General features: G+C 45.9%; 1 protein-coding gene across 1 annotated transcript in view; it reads right to left on the bottom strand.

Moving 5' to 3' along the window:
• The window catches only part of PSTK (phosphoseryl-tRNA kinase), a 93,520-nt gene extending 90,706 nt beyond the window's left edge, over window positions 1-2,814 (bottom strand). The window contains exon 1 of the mRNA XM_078643995.1: window positions 2,094-2,814. Within this exon, the coding sequence (XP_078500121.1) occupies window positions 2,094-2,735 (642 nt within the window). The 5' untranslated portion in view covers window positions 2,736-2,814. The remainder of the gene's footprint in view (window positions 1-2,093) is intronic.
• Between the last annotated feature and the right edge of the window lie 17,197 nt (window positions 2,815-20,011).

The following is a 20,011-nucleotide window of genomic DNA, read 5'->3' as shown; positions in this document are numbered from 1 at the left end:
CAATTATGCCACGAGGGACATCTTGGTGAGTCCAAAACTAAACAGAGAGTGAAATACCATTTTTGGTGGCCTGGTCTTGACAAGCAGATTGAGGTGTTGGTCCGTGAATGCATTGAATGTAATAATTCAGATAAGTGTCTCAAAATCTTTAAACCACCTCCATGTCCAATTGAGAGTCCAAATATGTTGTGGGAGATAATTGGTGTGGATGTTGTCGGACCCGTTGAATTTGTTGATGGTGAATACAAGTACATTTTGCTACTGGTTGATCACTTTTCGAAATGGCCAGAGAAAAAAATGATGCCCAATGCTGATTGTGCAAGCATCATTACATTTTTGGACAAAATCTTCATGAGAGAACGGCTACCAAAATTTGTCATCACTGATAATGGTCCACAATTCATGTCTGCTTCTTTTAAGAACTTTTTTTTAAAGGAATGGCATTGCACATAAAACCACATCTGTTTATCCAAGGCAATGGTTTAGTTGAGCGGTATAATAAGTTCTCTAATGAAGTATTCAAATGTGCAAAGGTAATAAATTGGTAAAGTGAAATTTGCACATTGATTTGGGCTTATAGGATCACCCCCAGTTTAATAACTGTCCCCTTACAATGGTGGGACGAAGGGAGGCTTTGAGCAAAGATTTAAGTTGGATGACCTCTTGCAAAAAAGTGGAATGTTCCCCGGAAAAAGTGAGAAAGAAAAGTGCTTTCGCCCAACAATGATTGATATAAGGCTTGGTATGACAAAAAGTATAGGTCAAAAATAGTGGAATTTAAATGTGGTGGGGGTTAAAGTAATAAAGAGTAAGAAGGTCAAGAAGGGTGAAAGTAGATTTTTAAAACCCATGCGTATCTGTAAAATATTTTGCAATTCATTTAAAGTAAGTGTTGGAAAGGTTTGCACACGAGCAGGGTGACAAGATTGTCACTCTGGCAATAGGATGTCCAATTCCAAAATCAATAGTTATGATTGGATGGATTTTGGTGAGGTTGGAAGTGATCCAAGAGATGTGAATGGGGAATCTGAGGATGGTTAGTGTGACACGCCAGAAAATATTGGCTCACCATTTAACAAGGGTAGCAGACAGAGAAATTAGCTTGGTGTGTCTAATGAGTTTGACAAAGACTATAGCTGTTAAAGCAAAAGGGGTTGATTCGACAGTTATTACTAAACCAAAAAATGTGACGACTTTTTCATCAATATTAAGTCAAGTGTATTTAGTTTGCCTTTTCTATACATACATATGAAATTAATGTAACTTTCTAACGCACAATGTTGATGTACTATGGGGTATGTAATACATGCAATATATATGTAATTCATTCTTTTCAGTTTATGAGAGGAAGATGTGTTGTAATGTTGTAAGGTAGTATAACTAGCCTGCTGTTCAGGGCATTGTGACGTGCATTGATTACATTAATGCTATTGGCCCATGACATCACACCATATGCAGGGATTCCTCTGGTGACAGTTAAACGGTTGAAGTGGTCAGTTGTCAGGAGGTGCTTAGAAGTACCATGCGTCTTGGACTGTATTTGAAACTTACCTGAGAACTTACCTTGCATGTGGAGTCTTTACTACAATGTGGTGGTAGTCATTGAGGTACACTTAAGAGTCCCCATACCTAAGCAGATCTCCTCTACCAGTACGATAGCAGTAATCTCAAAGTTAGATGAACTGTAGGACTTTTCTGAAACGGTCTTCATGGGAGTATGTAGAATGGAAGTGTCAGCCTAATGTATGATTGTATTAGCATAATGAAAATCTACATGTATGTAAGAACTTTCAGCATAATGACAATCTACATGTATTTAAGAACGTTAAGGGATTATGGTTCTTTTGTTATAATAAAATTATAAATAGAAGTGGTTTAAAACGAGCTGCACCTTTTATCCAAATTTGGTTTTCAAGCCAAAAGCATTAAGCATAGTGGAACCTGTGCTTTAATTTTCTCAATTATGAATCTTACTGGATACTGCTCATAAACCCAATCGTAATTCAGAAAGCATGTTTATGAGTTGCGAACACTTTACTCTCTACTTTCGCGCGAGTCATTTGAGGAGTTCCGTGGTACACGCTTATACTGACCCAGTCATCTGTTGTCTGAGGAGGCAGCGGGTTGTTTGCACAATCGAGCACTTCTGGGTGTAAATCCATCTGTCTTTCCACGTCTGCAGTGTCTCCAAAAACAGTAGCACTGGTTCTTTCACTCTTTCGGTATCCGCCATCCTCCTGTACTCCTGTCCCTGTATTTTGCACTCCTGTCCCTGTATTTTGCAGAAATCTAATCTCTTGCCCTTTTAAATATACCTTCTCCTCCCTATTTAAGTAAGTCGCATCCCCTTTTAACTTTACGGTCTCCTCGCTGCAGCTGCGAGCAGGCTTTGGCCCTCTCAGTTCCAAACGTCCCACCTCTTTCGAAAGTTTGTGTTCTACCCACTTATGTTGTTCTGAATCTTCCCCTTTCAGACTGCTCGTTTCTTCCTGTTTGGACCACCCAGCCTCCTCTTCACTCACAGATCCTCCCTCCTCCAGCTGAGCAGCCGGTGACGTTTCACGTTGAAATGCGTCTGGCGTGATGATCTCGTCGTAGCAGATGAGCGCACAAGCCCACGTAGCTCTGTGGCGGATGACATTGCAGAGAGCCAGTGCGAGCGAGCTTTTACCGGATGCTGGTAGTCCGCTAAGCAAGCAGAGTAGTGGTCTCGGGGTAGTGGACAGGGTATGCATCTTACACCTGCCCTTGAATTTTCTGTTTGTAAGGGATCACGGCACGTTCCATGCTATCCATGCTCACGATAACGGAAGATGTAAAATGCGCATGCGTTTTGAATTAGTTCCGACGGTGGAAGGGTGCATGCGCTCTGTTGTTTCTGTGATCGAAGTTCGGAAGACGCGCAAGTGCAGTAAAAATCCAAAGACTGACTGGAAGAACAACACAAGAAGCAGAAACTAGCTATAAAATAGAAGTCTAATAGCTAAAACAGGCTTCTCCAACGAGTAGCTCGTGAGCTACTGACGGCTCTCCAGCTACCTGTGTACAGTTCAGTTTACTAAGTTTGAAGCTTTTGTTTGACTGAATTGATATATGTATACTTAAATTGAAAAGTGTGCATCTGAGTCAAAATATGTGTATATTTTCAGACAAACAAGCTTGTTGGAGTAAAACGGTTGAATTTCCAAAATATATTTAAAGCTGGTATTGAAGTGATAAATCATGGGGCACCAGGGGAAGCATATACTAATAATATCTTGGTGCCAGGGGATGGAGGCAGTGGTCGAAGTGGGCGTGCCCCTACTTCTTTAATTCTGTAGATTCCGTTCCCCTACTTTTTTATTATGAACATGCGTCCCTGGACGTCAGAAATATTCTGTTCGTGGACGGGCGGGGAGCAGAGAAGGAAAAGGTCTCTCTCTTACTTCCTGCCCAGACAAGACAAGGAAGGTGTCCGCTTCTGCTGGCAGCTGCCCCCTCTCAGCCGCGGGCCGTGGAGGGAGTTACGGTGGGGCAGGGAGGCAGGGAGGAGGAGGGGGCGGGGTGGAGGGTGCTAAAAACAGGCATATGGATCATTGCAGGTAAGTACACAATTTAATTAATAAAACGAAATTCGTAGCGCGCACTGCATGGCAAAAAGCAATGCTGTGCGCGCTACGAATTTCGTTTTATTAATTAAATTGTGTACTTACCTGCAATGATCCATATGCCTGTTTTTAGCACCCTCCACCCCGCCCCTCCCCCTCCCCGCCTCCTTGCCCCACCGTAACTCCCTCCACGGCCCGCGGCTGCCCCCTCTTTCTTACTCCTATTCCCCCTCTTTCTTAATCCTATTCCCTCTTGTTCTGTCTTAACTCCTTCTCACTTTTCTGAAAATCATGAATCAAGAAATGGTTCTCACCGTCTCTTCCTGTCGTCCATTTGTACCCCTGTGAAATCGATGCAAAAAAGAAAAACACTTTTGCTGGAAATGCCGTTTTGACATTTTTCTATTCCAAAGTGCAGCCTCGGAAATAAAATGTTCAAACTCTGAAAAATAATTAAATAAAGCAAGATGGAGTGTTCTTAAAGTGGCCAGATAATTTTTTTCAAACCCCAACACATTAGCGCCACTTTACAGAGTTTGCCAGTAAAGCGCTACTTTTGTTTTCTTGTCTTTCTTTGAACAGCATTGTTTTCCTCCAGTACCTCCTACCTGGAGTCAGGGCCGGCGCTAGGCATGGGCAGTGTGGGCAGCTGCCCATGGCCTGGCACTCTGCCTGCCAGGATGGGGCCCCCCACAATGGCAATTAACACCCCACTAGTCCTCGTGTATGGCTGCCGATCAGAGTGAAAGAAATGCTTCACAAACAGACTCATGGGAGGGCCCCCCCCTCCTGGGGCCTCTAAGACATGGTGTGGGAAGGCCTAGGGGAGGGTACACGTCTCAGGCAGCCAGTTCAGAGACTCGGCAGGGTGCCCATTGTTAGCACTTTAGCCCACACAGGTTTAACTCAGCCCCCAAGCAATTCTCACACCTTCAGTTCGAAATGGGCTGTACAAGAGTTGCTTGGGGTGGCTGAGAAGAGGAGCTGCTGCCCGAGTGGAGTCTGCACAAAGCAGCTTCCCCGAGATCAGAAGGTGTCACTTATGTAGATTTCAGGGGCCGCCCACATTCCCTTTTGCCCAGGGCCCCGAAAATCCTAGGACCGGCCCTGCCTGGAGGTACTGCAATACCTGGTTGATGGGTGGATTTGAAAACGAAATGTGTACGGCGGCTTTGTGTTCACAAATGTGGTCTTTTGAAACCATACTGCTTACGTTTTGTAAGCATATAAGCAGTGGACATTGAAATGGGTCCTTTCTGGGCCCCGTAGTTATGTCCTTAACTTTTCAGGCAAAAATACTTGTTGATTTCTGAATAATGACTGTAAAAGCGTTAAGGTCACCATGTTCCTGCTTACATTTTACATGCTTTTATTAAATCTTTCATTCCTTATGAGTGTTTGCTTTTTCCAGGATGTTGTTACCTTTTCTTTTAGGCAGCATATTGCTCTTGCCTAGTGTGTAATTTGAATTGAGTCGCATCCAGTTATTTATAGCAGGTCAAATTGGATTGTAGCTGAAGGCAGTATGAGTTTCTCTCAGTAGGGCAGTATGGTGTTCAGTGAGGGAGCAAATGTAGCACTGGGGGCAGAGCTGCTAAATTTAGAACTGGGGAACCAGGTTCAGCCTTCATGAATAGTCCCCCAGACCACTCTCCTGAGGGAGCACATTCCCATGTCAGACCTTAGAAGGCACCAGAAAAGCCCTGGCGTGTTAGCACCAGCAGGTGGACCCTAGCAGTGGCAAGTGTGGGTTCACCTTGAAGGCTTGCCCACCACAATCCATACTGAAGTTCACCTCCAGTCTTGCGGGCAGGCCTACGAATTAGCAGACCCTAGAGCAACAGTGACTCTGTCACTGAGGTCACAGGACCCCTGAGAGGAGCTGGCTCTAGGGCGGTGCGACTGGTGTGACCGCAACGGGCGCTGACTTTGATTGGGGGCATCGTATATTAAGGAGCACAAGACCGAAGTTACCTGGGGGCCGTAATGGTGATCAATCAGGTCATGATATTGCAGAGTAAAGCCGCGGCTCTTCGAAAACAAAGAGTGTCCCGAGTTTCCCAGCCAGCTGCCAGTTCCTTTCAGCAATTAAATTCGCGGCGGCGGCTAGGTGTCAAATTTACAGCAGTTGTTCAATTTATAGCAGTTGTTCAGCTCCTCACACAGATAGCTGAGGCACACGGTGACAAAGGCGTCCTGCCAAGTATCACACTGGCATCAGGGGGGTGGGAGCGATGGAGCATTCGCTGCCTGCTGGTGAAGCATTTGGAGTTCTCCCTGCGATTACGAATTCAAGGCGTAACTCACTTACCGATCGCTCTGGCTGCAGCTTCTAGGCCTTTATTCAGGCAGTAATGCAACCCCACGAGGGCCCCCTGTTTGCACATCTCCTGCCCTGCCGTGTGTTGTCGGAGCAGCGGCTGGCGGCGGGTGTGAGAAGGCAGCGCTGCCGGCCCCGCCATGATGATTTTCAGCAAATACGCCTTAGTTCCTTCGCGCTTCCCAAAACAAACTGCCCGCCTTCGACAACAGGAGGTGATGTCACCCGGTGGCTCCAGGTATGGCTTGGCCCCCCTGGATGTGATATTTGTAGCTTTTGCGCAGCCGCACTACCTTGCGAGAGCTGAGAGCCGCGCAGCGGACATTTATGATACATTGTAGCAGCCAGTGAGCTGCCTACCAGCAGCCTTAACGCAGCTACAGCACCCCCAAGCCGGCCTGAGCAGCACCCACACTCATAATATTACAGTTTTAGGCACTGCTTAGCTGATGCACAGACACTATGCAAATGCGTGACAATGCGTTTCAGTGCGGTGATGCGGATCACCACACTGAAATTCGTTAGAGTCACGCCTGATACGTGATACTTGGCAGGACTGTCTGCTAGAAATCCAGCATAGGGTGGCTACCACTGTAAGTAATCTTGTCTGTTATTATTACGTTAGTAATATTAGGAGCTTTTGGTGATTATCATTGCGAAAAAGTAGCTCTGATTAGACAAAAGGTTGGAGTCCCCTGAGCTAAATGGATAGAGATAGGCATTTGATCCGACCGCTCCTCTCCTTGCCCTGCAGTACCGGATTCTCAACCATAGCTAGGAGGCAAACCGGCTACAGACCTGTCCTAAGAAATCATTTTCTGTGATTCAAAAGGTAAGTCTGAGGTGGGTTTAACAGTAGGTAATGCATCCTCAACCCTCGCAATATCCACCACCCATCCAGTGTCTGTGAACCTGCTCCCCCAGGCATGAGGGGTATTCTAGGGGGGTTTACCCAATAGGAGTCCCTGGGACCTGGGTTAACTTAGTGTTATAAGGAAGGGGTCCCATAAGGATAAGGAACACAAGTTATAACATAATACAAAACGCAATCACATAGACATTAAATCAAACCACCATGTTTTAATCACACTGGGGATGAATAACAAATAGCAACAATAATTCACGTATTAAAAAATGGATAGGTGGAGCATAGCCCCGGAGGGAGGGGGGAGTGCGTGATGATGTGAGGATACTGTGATAAGGAAGGGTTAGGGTAACAGAATAATCAAAACTTCAAGTCACAATAGTTTTGATAGTTACACACAATGTACAAGAAAAACAAAAGAACTTGGATTACAAATCAAAACTACATCATACTCCACATAGTACAATACATGAACGGTTGGGCCGTGGAGTTGACGTTTTAAATGGTTGTCGACGTTTCGACCCTCTCAAAATTGCAGGTACTATTAAATCCTTGCGGTGGGGTCTTCTTCAGGACAAGGGAGATGGGGCGGACCACCTATGTCGATATATAATTGTGGTATTATTATGCGGATTCAACTCAGGCAATTTAATTGCACTTATTAGGAAAAAAGGAAGAAAGCACACGGTTCAGAATCCGATAGGCGGGAACATGCATTAATGTAGAGAAACGTTGGGAAACCCGAATTGTGGGATGCCAAAAAATAGATTGACCGCATTACCGTGAATGGTGGCAATAGTCACAGATTAAAAACGTGGAATGCTGTGTACATCACGTATAGTGACCCCCAGATTGACGGGTGTCGTTAATTAATCAAATACCCCGTGACTGGGAAGATTTATTTCAAAACAGGAACGTGGTATAAAGGAAAATAAGTGGTCCGTAGCCAGAAGGGGTGTAACAGGCATGCCGAATCCAAACACGTATTCAAGGGATTGGGATGTCATTACCTTAATTAAGCCGATATAAGATCTGACAAAGTTGAGGGGACATCCTGGTTGATGTTCCTGTGAGGAATGATATAAGAGAGAAGGGGGCGTTGTTTGTGTGGCCGACCAGTGGATATAGGTCTGGACCGTCACATTTATGCATTTAGTACGGCAAATAGGCAGCCCGGGGGCACTTACCCCGTCATTCCGGAGACAGCGTTCAGGGTCAGATTTGATCGTCGAACAGATCTGTGCGCAAGGTAAAGGGAGAGTGTCATTATGAGGGAGGGCGCTATATCAAACGTTGTGAGAAGCACGCTAACATCAAAGATATGACCCCTCAACAGCTTACCGATGGCCGAATGAATCTGGCTCGGAATCAAACCGGGTTCGCAATGGCGATTTTCGGTTCCTGATTCCTTAAGTTACCGTGGTAACGGAGTCACGTGATCGCTCGAGCTAGCATGGAGCTGAACGAAAGACTGTTTGGCCGTTGCTAAGATACCGCGTGTCAGGCTTACACTGGAACATTACTGTGCTCCTCGCTGGCAGCGTTCAGTGAGACCACATGGAATAAACAATCACTGAGAAATTCAACTGATACACACCAGGATTACATGGGGGCGGCAAAATTAAAAAATTAAAAACGCTTGTGGGTGTTATTTCAGATAAGCAGATATGGCCGTTCAATACCAGGGGGGGCGAATACTTCGGCGGGTGGTAAGAACGTGTAACAAATCATTGTATTGTATACCCTGTCACAAGCGGGTCAACGCGTTGATCCCACAATGCCTACTGTAGCCAGCGTCTCTATTTTCCACACAACCGTAACGCCAGTTAGTCCATCAAAGCCTAATATATCATACATATTACACAAATACTCTCAACTCATGAAGGCAATCTATAAGTGAATGGCGTACCTCTCACACGAGGGTAAAGGCCATTAGTGGAGCACTGTTGACGACATCAAATACATAGGAAAGACACTTGAGGACATTGTAAAAATTACCAGAAAGTCAGTGTCAATGCAGTAACTAGACGGCGTACCTCTAGCATAAGAGTAAGGCCGTAGTATCGTACGTTAAATTGATTACATGATCAGGACATGGTGCATCTATATTTCACTGGTGAGGGCACTCTGTGTGTGACTGGCGTACCTCGCACAGGAGGGTAAGGCCACCGTGGGGGAAGGCCACTGAAGGTGTGGTGTTAATGACATCAACCATATACGAAAACACACAGTAAAAACATTAAAAAATTACCAAAAAGTCAGTACAATACAGTAACCCAATGGCGTACCTCTAGCATAAGGGTAAAGGCCATAGCATTATGCGTTGAATTGATTACATGTTCAGGGCAGAGTGGCAAGCTGGGAGAAGGAGCTATCATGCTCATTGAGCCCCTTTTCAATGGAGTTGAAGAAAAACATCCATTTTAATTCACGGGTATTGAGGATGCTGGAGATATTACCACCCCGGGGTCCCAGAATCGCTTTCTCAATTACTATCCATCTGAGGCTGTCGGGTGAATGCGAGGACGCACTGAAGTGTTCAACCAAAGGTGCCCCCTGCACCTCACACCTGATTCTGCTCATATGTTGGAGAATGCGCACCTTGATTTTCTGCTGTGTTTGGCCTATGTATATCTGGTGGCATGGACAAAGTATCGCATAAATGACGTTGGAAGAATTACAGTTCGTCTGTGCCTTCAACTGAATTTTCAATTGGTCATGTTGGAATTCTTTACCTTGAATGGTGGTCTCACAGGCTTTGCAGTTTCCGCATCTAGAGTGGCCGGTCACGGGAGGCAGGTTCCACAGAGTTGTTATAGTGGGGTCCTGGGAGGTTGGTAGCAAGGATCTGACCACATAATCTTTCACACTCTTGGCTTTTTTGAAAGCATGTAGGGGTACTGATGGTTGGTCGATATCATCTGATATCAATTGCCAATGATGGTTTATGATCCGTTTGATCTGGTTGCTTTTTTGCATCTTGAGTAAACTAATAGGACGCTAGTGGACTGGGTACCTGCCTTACTTATGCTGGAAGTTATACCGCGGCCATCTTAGGTAAACTGACCAGGAGCTGTCAAGCTAAGGGATGGACCTGATCGTTATTATAGTTATATAGCGACCATCTTAGAGAGGAGAGTTCCAAGTTTAATTAAGTCTAGAGGGAACCAAGCGCGATATTTGAGGGTCCCTTACAATACCAATTTTTGTCTCCCTTATATTATTGCAGATGCAACAAAATTATAAAATATAGCCAAATCTTAAGGTATTTTTCATCCCCTATTTTCTGTATAGTTTTTAGATCAAATAATCAAGGGATCCTTTTACAGGAATGCCTGGTGCCAAGGACATTCTTCATTTAGTCCTTTTTCTCTGTTATTCGCCACTAGGAATCTTATTGATACGTCCTCCTTTGTGGCAGTAGGTCGACCGGTGAAGTCGGCGGAACCCCATTTAAAGACGACGGACTATTCCTTGAAGGTAATTATTTCAGAGCGGCTATCTGGTGTTCAGATGGAATCAGGCAATTCATATATGTAATGGGCCCTCTCTTTGTTAATCGCCACTAGGAATCTTATCTACCCGTTCTCCTTCGTGGCAAAAAGCACAGCAGTGGCACACCGTTTTGCACACCGTTTTGATCCGCGGTATGTGTATTTAACTTACATTGCTTTCCACCACTTGAAAGCTCTCAGGGATGCCTTATACTCATGTGTGACGTTCATTTCCTCTCCCATTAGAAACTTCGACCGATAGCTACCGGCCCTTATAAACCATCAGAAACACGGTGACTTTAGGTCTTTTCCTTGACCTTCCTGTCCCGGATCGAATTTCGCTGGATTTTGCTTCTTGATAGCCAATAGATCCAGGTAATAAAACTTAGCTATTTACCTGTCCAACTGTTGGATTGTATAGGTGAACAATGGCCATAACAAGCGTTTCATTTTCTCAATAGGGAGTGTTTTTGGAAATTATTAACCCCTTGTGCCCTGAAGTGTGACCTATTCTTACTACCGCCTGACTTCAGTTAATAAGATCTTTCAGGTAATGCGTGCGAATACGACAACCTGTTTAGTGCAAACTGAGACCATATGAGCTTAGACTATCTGACCAGCCAATAAGATCCTTTGGTAATTCATGCAAATATAGCTATCTGTTTAGGGTAAACTGTGAAATGAGGAGCTTAGACAATCCGTGAGCCTAACCTATCACCAGCGGAATTTGGAACTAATATAAATAACCATCACAGGTTGATGACATAGAATGTTGATTTAAAACGTGTTATACCCCGAAATTGTTTGATTATACGTTTAACTTTATCTGTGCCATAACCAATAACATATGTAATAAGTTCCAAATCTACTCCTACCATAGGATCACTACCTTCGGAGTCCAGCCAATGGAAGTAGAAAGTATCAACTTCCCAGCGTAGCACATCCGACTATACGCCTTTGACTAAAAAAAATATAGGTAAACATTATTGTGTACCCCTGATAAATTATGCCAATAATTGTCCCCTATTTTTCTGTATATAATAAGAAATGCCCTGCCCTATTTAGAGGTCGGGCTTACCTTGATCAATGAGAATAATTATGGCAACCTGCCTTGTATGATTTTGGGCCTAACTGTAACTACTTGGTCACATGTGTGCGAGAATGAGTGTCTGTATATACTTAGAAAAAATACGTATAAATGAATTTTGTTATGAAATGTACTCTACGGTTCATTTAGCCTAGGTTATCACTATGCCTTTCACAGATTCCACTTAACAGGGAATCAGTTCCAGGGAGTGTCTCTAGGTAGTTTGGCATTGCACATTTACAAAAGGTCAACCATATGTGTATCGCATCAATATACAATGTGTATTTGAAATGTTAAAATGAACAAGAACAGTGGAAACTGTATGTTGAATATTCTTGATTGGTATTGTATATATATATAGAACATAAAATTAAGACTTTGCTTTTTATTTTCAGATTTTACACTTGTCTCCCTCCCAGTATACTACCCCCAGCCCTGACGAAGGTGTGGCCCTATTGGCCTGTCACCGAAACGCGCGTCGGCTTGTGTTTCCAGAAATACGGCACTTTGTCCTATTTACATCAGGACCCGTATTAATGTCATCTGCCTGGAATAACATCCTGATCTACGCAACATATTGACCATCTATGTGTTGCACACGCCAGGACTAGAAGAATGAATGGAAGAATGAAAGTTGAATGTTAGAATATTAGGCAGAGTAAGAATTTAACTAAGTGAGTATGACAGTATGTTTGAAGTATGGTTGTTACTGGGTAGGTCTTAATATAGTATAAATTTCCCCATCTTTTTCTCTCCCCCTATCAGTGTATGTCTTTTTTATGCTCTAAAAGTATCACGTGTTTACCTTTTTATACTTTTGTTACCTTAATCCTAAAAGAATATATTTAAAAGAAATAAAAAAAAAAATATATATATATATTTCTAATATGTTCTCTTGAGCTTATTTGGATTGACCTTGTGTTTGTTGTGTGCAGTGTCAGCTCCTAGGCTAATCACCCCTTATATATTGTTTGGACCCTCTAGCTAGGGCCATTATATCCCTAGGCAGGGTGCTTTCTTTTGTTCTATTCACAGTTGTCTCCCCCCTATGGCCTGCCTATATCCTTAAAAATACCCATCGGGGAACCCCCTTCTTTTGCTCATTGTTTCAGGTTGTGTCTCTGTCCTGGAAATACTTAGATGCTATCATAAAGGAATTTGTACCCTTAACTTACACCTACATACGGGATATCACAGACCGTATACATTTGTTTGAGGACAGACCCTTCAACTCTGACACAGAACTGATGGTTGGCTTAGATATTGAGTTTTTATACACGAATATTCGACACCACGAGGGCTTACAAGTCATAGAGAATCAACTCAATACCCGACTCAACCACCACACATTCCTACTGATTTCGATATTGACTTACTTTGGATTGCGCTAACCATCAACTACTTCCTGTACAAAGATACATTCTACCTCCAGATCACGGGGGTCTCGATGGGCGCTTTCTTCGCCCCAAATTTTGCTATCCTTTACATTCATAATTTGGAAACCACACAAATTCTTACCCCCACTAATCCTTTCCGTGACCAAATTGGCTTTTGGCGCAGGTATATTAATGACATTCTCCTGTTATGGCAGGGGACATATCACATTCTATCAGCCTTCCTGGATTGGCTTACCTACTATTAAAGCCACCTCAGACTTACCTTTCGAATCACAGAAAATGATTTACCATTCCTAGACCTCACCCTCCACACTGAGGACAGCACTATCAGCACCACCCAATTCCGTAAGCCAACCGAACTTAGCACACTTCTGCAGTACTCGAGCTACCACCCATGTTGCTTCCGTGATGGCTTCCCTTACGGCCAGTTCCTCCATATCTGTAGGAACTGTAAGTGGAGAAAAGACTATTTTTGCGAGGCGGCTATTCTATCAGAAAAATTCACTAATGGAGGCTACCTACGGTGCTTAGTTTCTCACGCATGCAAACCTGCTTGGTATTGCAACAGGGATGCACTTCTTGCACCCAGCAAGAAATGGGTCAACACACGTATCCCTTTTGTCTCAACCTTCTGTCCATCAAGTAACAAGATCAGTAAGATCATAAAAAAGAATTGGATGGTCTTACACACCTACACCATTTTCCAAGTACCACCCCTCTTCTCATACAAAAGAGGTAAAGACCTTTCTGACCATCTTGTACATGCTGGTTTATGGCCTGAAAAAACTGACAAATGCAAAAAGAGCAATTGATGGACAAAATACAGAACAATGTCATACATTCACCCCAGTACAGCGATCTGGGCCTAAACTCATCGTTTTTGGCTCCCTATGCCATTCCAGTTTGAACCCAGTCCTATGCAAATCAGTCTTGACCCTGTGCCCAATGGGAACAGTCCAGCCTGAAGTGCCAGGCCAGGTCCTCCCTGGACTGGAAACAAGCATCCTAGGACCGGTTTCGGGCTTTCAGCCCTTATCAGCCAGGATATCTTGTTTCCAGCGGCATGGAGAGCACAGGACTTGCGTCTGAGCATACCCGTCCCACTCGCGGTGACGAATGCAAAAACGACAGTTGATGGACGGAATGCAGAACAATGTCATTCATTCACCCCAGTCCAGAGATCTGGGCCTAAATCCATTGTTTATTTGCTTCCCATGCCATTCCAGTTTGACAGCATGACCTGCATAACCTCATCATGGAGTCCTCCCCCCAATACTTGGTCACTTCAAATGCCAGAACTGCGTGGTCTGCCCCCTCACGTCCAACACAAAAGAATTCAAAGTCAGGGACCACACATACAAACTCAAACAGTTCTCCAAATGCTGGACTACGAATGTAATATATGCCATATGCTATCAATGTGTCCTAATATACATTGGGCAAACCACACTGTTAGAACTGGCTATTTCTGGTAGGCTAAGGCTGACGCCAAAGCCAGGCAGAAACCACCCTTCTAGTCAGGGCAAGAGAGTCACATGCCAAGATAACCCCTGCTCACCCCCTTGGTAGCTTGGTACGAGCAGTAAGGCTAAACTCGGAGGCAATGTGTAAAGCATTTGCGCCAGCACACAACAGCAACAACATCCTAGGCACACCACAAAAGGAACTCCACACAAGGTTATATAAAAATAACTTCTGTATTGTCAAAATCACATCAGATAGAAATCACACATGTACATTGTGCCAACTGGCACGGGCAATATTCACAAGGGATTATGTTAAAGACAGGGCCACATGGGCCACTGTCAGAATCAGCACTTAGTAGAAATAGCACTTCTAGAACTTAGAATAAGTATAGAACAAAATAACAGTTATAAATCACAACCAGTAACTACTGGTAACAGGTAAGTACCACCTACGCAAACCCTAACCACCTTAGGAGAATGTCACGCAGGGGACCAGGACCTCACTAGGACCACCTGTACTGGAAAGAACAACCACCTAAGAATAAAATACATTTAGGGGTATCAGCAAGAACACATTACACATGATGCATCACAACATTCATAGGTGTAGGGAAGGAAAAACACATGATGCATAAACCAACACATTCAGAGGTGTAGAATCCAGGAAGACACATGATGCATAATAACATTCAGAGGTGCCAGATCATAACTCAATAGCGCAAAAACACATGATGCCTAAAAACATTCAGAGGTGTAAGATCAAGGTGCGTAATCATATTAAATGCATTACATTTCCTAGCACCACATCACATTGCGCAAAACTCACATAAGCCACCACTTGTGGCAGTCCCTAGGCCAACTGGCCTTGTTGGGGCTAGGACGCCCTGTCCAAATGTCAGGGTCCTAAACGGTGCAGCTGCCCACTAATTGCTGGGCATTTGGGACATCAATAAAACTATGGCATGGGCTCTCATTAGCCCTTGCACAGAACTGCGCCAAAAGGTAGGAGCCACCCAGGCTCTTGAACCAATATGCCCCCATGAGCCTCTCTGGCTCGTCTGCACTTGTATTATGACGTTCTTATGTAGAAAGAATAGTCTCTAGTCTCTGTAAATCAGTGTATATACCAAAAATATAATACTACTGATTTTATCCTTTATTCAGCTCTTCAAATGATGTATCAAAGCAATACCAGCGTGTTATTCTCCTCACTGATGAGCCCTTCGATATACTGGGCCTGAGCAAGGCTAGCGCGCCTCACCGTTGGTTATACCGGCACCGCTGTGCCGAGAAGAACAGATTCTCCCAGCCTCGGCCGGTCCCAGCAGCCCTCCGCCCGCTCTCAGATCCTCGGGGAGCGGCAGGGAGCTAGCTCGGCGCTCCTGCGCAGGGACAACAGGCCAGGGGCAGAGAGTACTCGCGTTGCTCCCTCGAGGTCGGGTCAGTCTTCCCTGGCCTCGGCACTCGCAACACGGCTCTCGGCGGCTGCCTCCGGGGTCCCGGTCACGCGGACCAATCAGGGCGCGGCTCGGCCAGACGAGCCTCCTAGTGACTTCGCGGCTCTTCCTCTCCCGGCCCAATCACGTCGCGGCCTCCGCGGCGAGCCTTCTTCCTCACCCGGGAGTCAGCCAGTAGCAGCGCGGCTCCCGGGGCAGGCCCTCTTTCACAGTACAGCTTCGGCGGCCGGCAACCAATCAGAGCACGGCTCTCGGGGCAGGCCTACGGCAAAGGCCAATCAGAGCGCGGCTCCTCTCGTGGCTCGACCAATCAGGTCGCGGCCCCTTCGTATTCTTCTCCGCGGCTCTTGGAACCACTCTGGTCAATTTCAGGCCCCGGGCTGTGGCGGTGAATTGCGGGCAGATGAGTTTAACGCGCCCAGGGTCAGCAGGGCGATTTGAATATCGCGAATCCTTAACAGAGGATTCCTTCGTCCTGGGGATGCCTACGGGCTCACGGCCACCACTTCACACGTGCCGACGAGCACGTCGATACCACGGCACAGCAGCTGGTGGGCAGGCGATGCTCAGCGCGGCGCTCTCAAGCCAAACAGAGAGCAGCCAGCGCTCCACACGGGCAGATGATCGACGGTCTATAAAAACAGCTCACAAACTCTGCAGCACACAGCAGAACTTTGTAGTCTTTGGCAACCTTTCTGTCCCTGAGTTACCAAACTGGAGGCCAGCTCTTCTCAGGCCCTTGGAGATTCAGTTAGAAGACACAGCACACAGCAAAGTCTTTGTAGGTCAAGCAGGCAGGGTCACAGCACACAGCAAAGTCCCTCTTCTCAGCTTCAGTTGGTCAGCAGAACAGGTCAGCCCTTAGAGCACACAGCAAGGCAATCTTCCCTCAGTTCTCCAGCAGTCCTTCTTCCAGCAGAGGTTCCTCTTGATTGTAGAATTTAATTTTCTGTATTCAGGGGTCCTTCTCTTATACCCCTAAAAGTCTTTGAAGTCCTTTGAAGACTTTGTGCAAGTGGGCCCCGAGCCCGGTCTAAACCAGTTCAGGGGTGTTGCTGGAGCCCTTGGGCTTCCTGGCTTCATTCTTTCTTTCAGAATCAGGGACAGAGGTGACAGTCGCCCAGCGGGAGGTGGAGCCAGCATTGTGGTCAGGCAGGCACAGCCCTATTCACTCCCAGGTGCTATCTCCTCCCACTTCCCTGGCAGCAGATGCAGCCTTTCATCCACGGGCTGACTCGGACAACCTCCTGGGAGCTCTGCAGCCCCTGTCACCCTCAAACCAGACAGTCAATCCACAAGCAGGCCCAGGCTCCAGCCAATCACACGCCAGGCACAGATTACACAAATATGCCAACTTCTAAAAGTGGCACTTCTATACTAGACACAATCATGCCGCATATACCATTGCGCAGCATTCAATCTCACGAGTTCGCACATACCAAACTCGACCCTGCACTCCCCACACATCAGGAACTACCATGGGCATGCATATTCCCCATTCATTCCTATGGGAGGGCAGGTCACTCACCACACATACACAGAGAGCTCACGCACTTTACACTGTACCACAGTGAAAAAGTGCACATAGGCCTAAAATCACCAACACCAGGTCACAGAAACAGGCTAGGAAAAAGCAAAAAGTTTTGGGGTGAACCTGCCAAAAGGGCCAGGTCCAACACACACAAATAGTGAAACTACAGATTATACTGCACAAGAGCCACACCAAATGTAAAGTTGAGACTGCGCCACTGGTGGCACACTACCTTGAAAAAAACATTGTGAAAGTGACATGTTCTGGCAGGTTATTGACCAATCTACCCTGCCTCTACGTGAAGGTGATTTACAACAACTGCTAAACAGGTGTGAGTGTAGATGGATTGCACGTTGCAAGTCTGTGCACCAGGGTCTTAACACTCTAGGCGAATGAAACAGTACTTTCCCTATTTGAACCACCTCCCTGCATCATGCTCACATCCCTTTGATATCACAGATGACTGACTCACATGTCTGAATACCTGGTGGCCTGTATGTACTCCCAACTAGGATTGATCTATGACCTACCCATCCCTCGCTCACCTATTGTGATACCTAAACACCAACATCTACTCCCTGCTATAACTTAGTTAGGTATACTGTTTTTACAAATATGTTGAATTGTCCACACACCAGTACCAGTTATGGCTAATACATGTACCATAGTTGTGTGTAATTTGTTTTAAACAACTTAGAGCCTACACTAACTAGCTGCAGGAGGAGAGTAAGATGGGGTACCCTATGCCAATATAAAGATAGACTAGCTGTGCTCTATCGACAATCATGCCATATCTGGTGGTTGCAAATCAACTGAGTGAGCTTGTAGAGTCCACTCAGTGAAATTACAGAAAACCATCAAGACCTAGTGGTGGCCTTGGCTGATAGTTTTTCCTATGTATCACAATTAAAGGAAGGCAATGCCCCCGGCACCTGTGGTACAATGGCAACTGCCATAAGGCCAAAAAAACCCTGGCCTCAGCTATTAAATCCAACGATAAGCTGATAATAAAAGCCAATAGGCTATCCTAGAAAAACACAATTAAGCTAGCTAAAAAACTTGGGAAGTTGAGAGATGAGAGAGTTTGAAACACACTCTAAATAGTAAGGACATGAAGACCTTCTGGAAACTAATAAATACAGACTCCAAGGAGGGCAAACCAGCACTCGAACCGAATTTAGGGGCTGAGGATTGGAAGGCTCAATTTCAGTCACTTTATTCCAGGACGGAGGGTGATTCAGGGCAAGTAGTAACTCATTGTCCCCAGCCACAGCTAGCTTGCCTGGATGCCCCCAAAATTTCCCTAAAAGGGATAACGGCCACAATTGACCGAGTTGTTAGCAGGCGCATGTAATTGGTGTAGTGATCCGCCGCATGAGCCCGGCTACAGCCCTGGTTGATGTTAGCAGGCGCGTGTATTGTCATTGAATGAGAGAGTGATCAGCCGCGGGTAAATCCGTTTAATGAGAGAGTTGAGTGACAGCGAGTAGGAGAGGCTGCAGTAATTGTCCCCGCAGACACGCTCATTTGCGTGTTCCCATGCTTGAGGCCCAGATGCAGGCCTGTTTGATGTTAGCAGGCGCGTGTTCCTCCGCTTGAGGCCCAGCTGCAGCCCTGGTTGATGTTATCAGGCGCGTGTAATTAGTGTACTGGTCCACCGCCTGAGCCCGGCTAGAGCCCTGGTTGATGGTAGCAGGCGCGTGTAATTTCGTTGAATGAGAGAGTTCAGTAACAGCGCGCAGGAGAGGCTGCAGTAACGTTACTTACCTCCAGGTGAACGCGTTTGTCACGCCCCCAGCACACGGCCACAGCAGACGATCTTCTGATTAATGCACGACCCACATGGCATGAAGGGTGGAACGTAGCATTCGCCCCCAGTGTTTCTCATGCCCCCAGCGTGCCCATTGATGCGGCGCAATTGCGTTCACATGGCATGAAGGCCGGACACACGCCCTCAGCGTTTCTCACGCCCCCAGCGTGTCACGCCCCCAGCGTGCCCCTTGATGCTGCGCAGCAATGTAATTGGCGCTTGTATGTACGACTCACATGGCATGAAGGGCGGACACACGCCCCCAGCGTTTGTCACGCCCCCAGCCTTTGTCACGCCCCAGCACACGCCCACAGCCCACGATATGATGGCCGTACCACAGGCCCCCAGCGTTAGTCACGCCCCCAGCCCACGCCCACAGCACAACGCAGACACGCCCACAAGGGACTACTTTGCTGGCACGGTTCTTTTACCTTTTAAATGTATAGAGGAGTTGGCCTAACGGCTAAGGCGCTTGACCTAGGACCTGGGAATCTGGGTTCAAGTCTTGGTAACGACGCCAAACATCCTGTTATTCTGGGCAAATCACTTAATCTCCCCGTGCCTAACAAAAATGAATGTGTGTCCTCATGTAACGTAACTGGTGCTATGTAAAGCGCTCTAATACCTGATTCAGTTCGGGTCAAGTTTGCGCTATATAAAACTCTCCCAAAAAAAAATATATATATGGTGGCTGTCTGCATAGCCTATGTCCTTCTGCTGCAACTGCCCTTTCCAACGCTGTATTGGGTGTTGTGATTTGTGCTGTGGTTACTGAGATTACCCGCCTCAAAGGTTTGGGCTCTCTCTTTATAATATTAGTATGGATTAGCCTTATTGATGTCGCACAGAAAATTTCTGCTCTAGTGCTCTTGGATAGTTTATAGAACTGGATGGAGGAATTTTCCATTCTAAGGGCCAGATGTAGGAAGGCCTTTACCGGTCGGTAACGGCCGAAAATCAGTATTTTCGGCCGTTACCGACCGGTATTTAGCATTCG

The sequence above is a fragment of the Lissotriton helveticus genome, chromosome 5_1, assembly GCF_964261635.1.
Source record: "Lissotriton helveticus chromosome 5_1, aLisHel1.1, whole genome shotgun sequence".
NCBI classification, from domain to species: Eukaryota; Metazoa; Chordata; class Amphibia; order Caudata; family Salamandridae; genus Lissotriton; species Lissotriton helveticus.
This window is presented reverse-complemented; position numbering and strand designations above follow the sequence as displayed.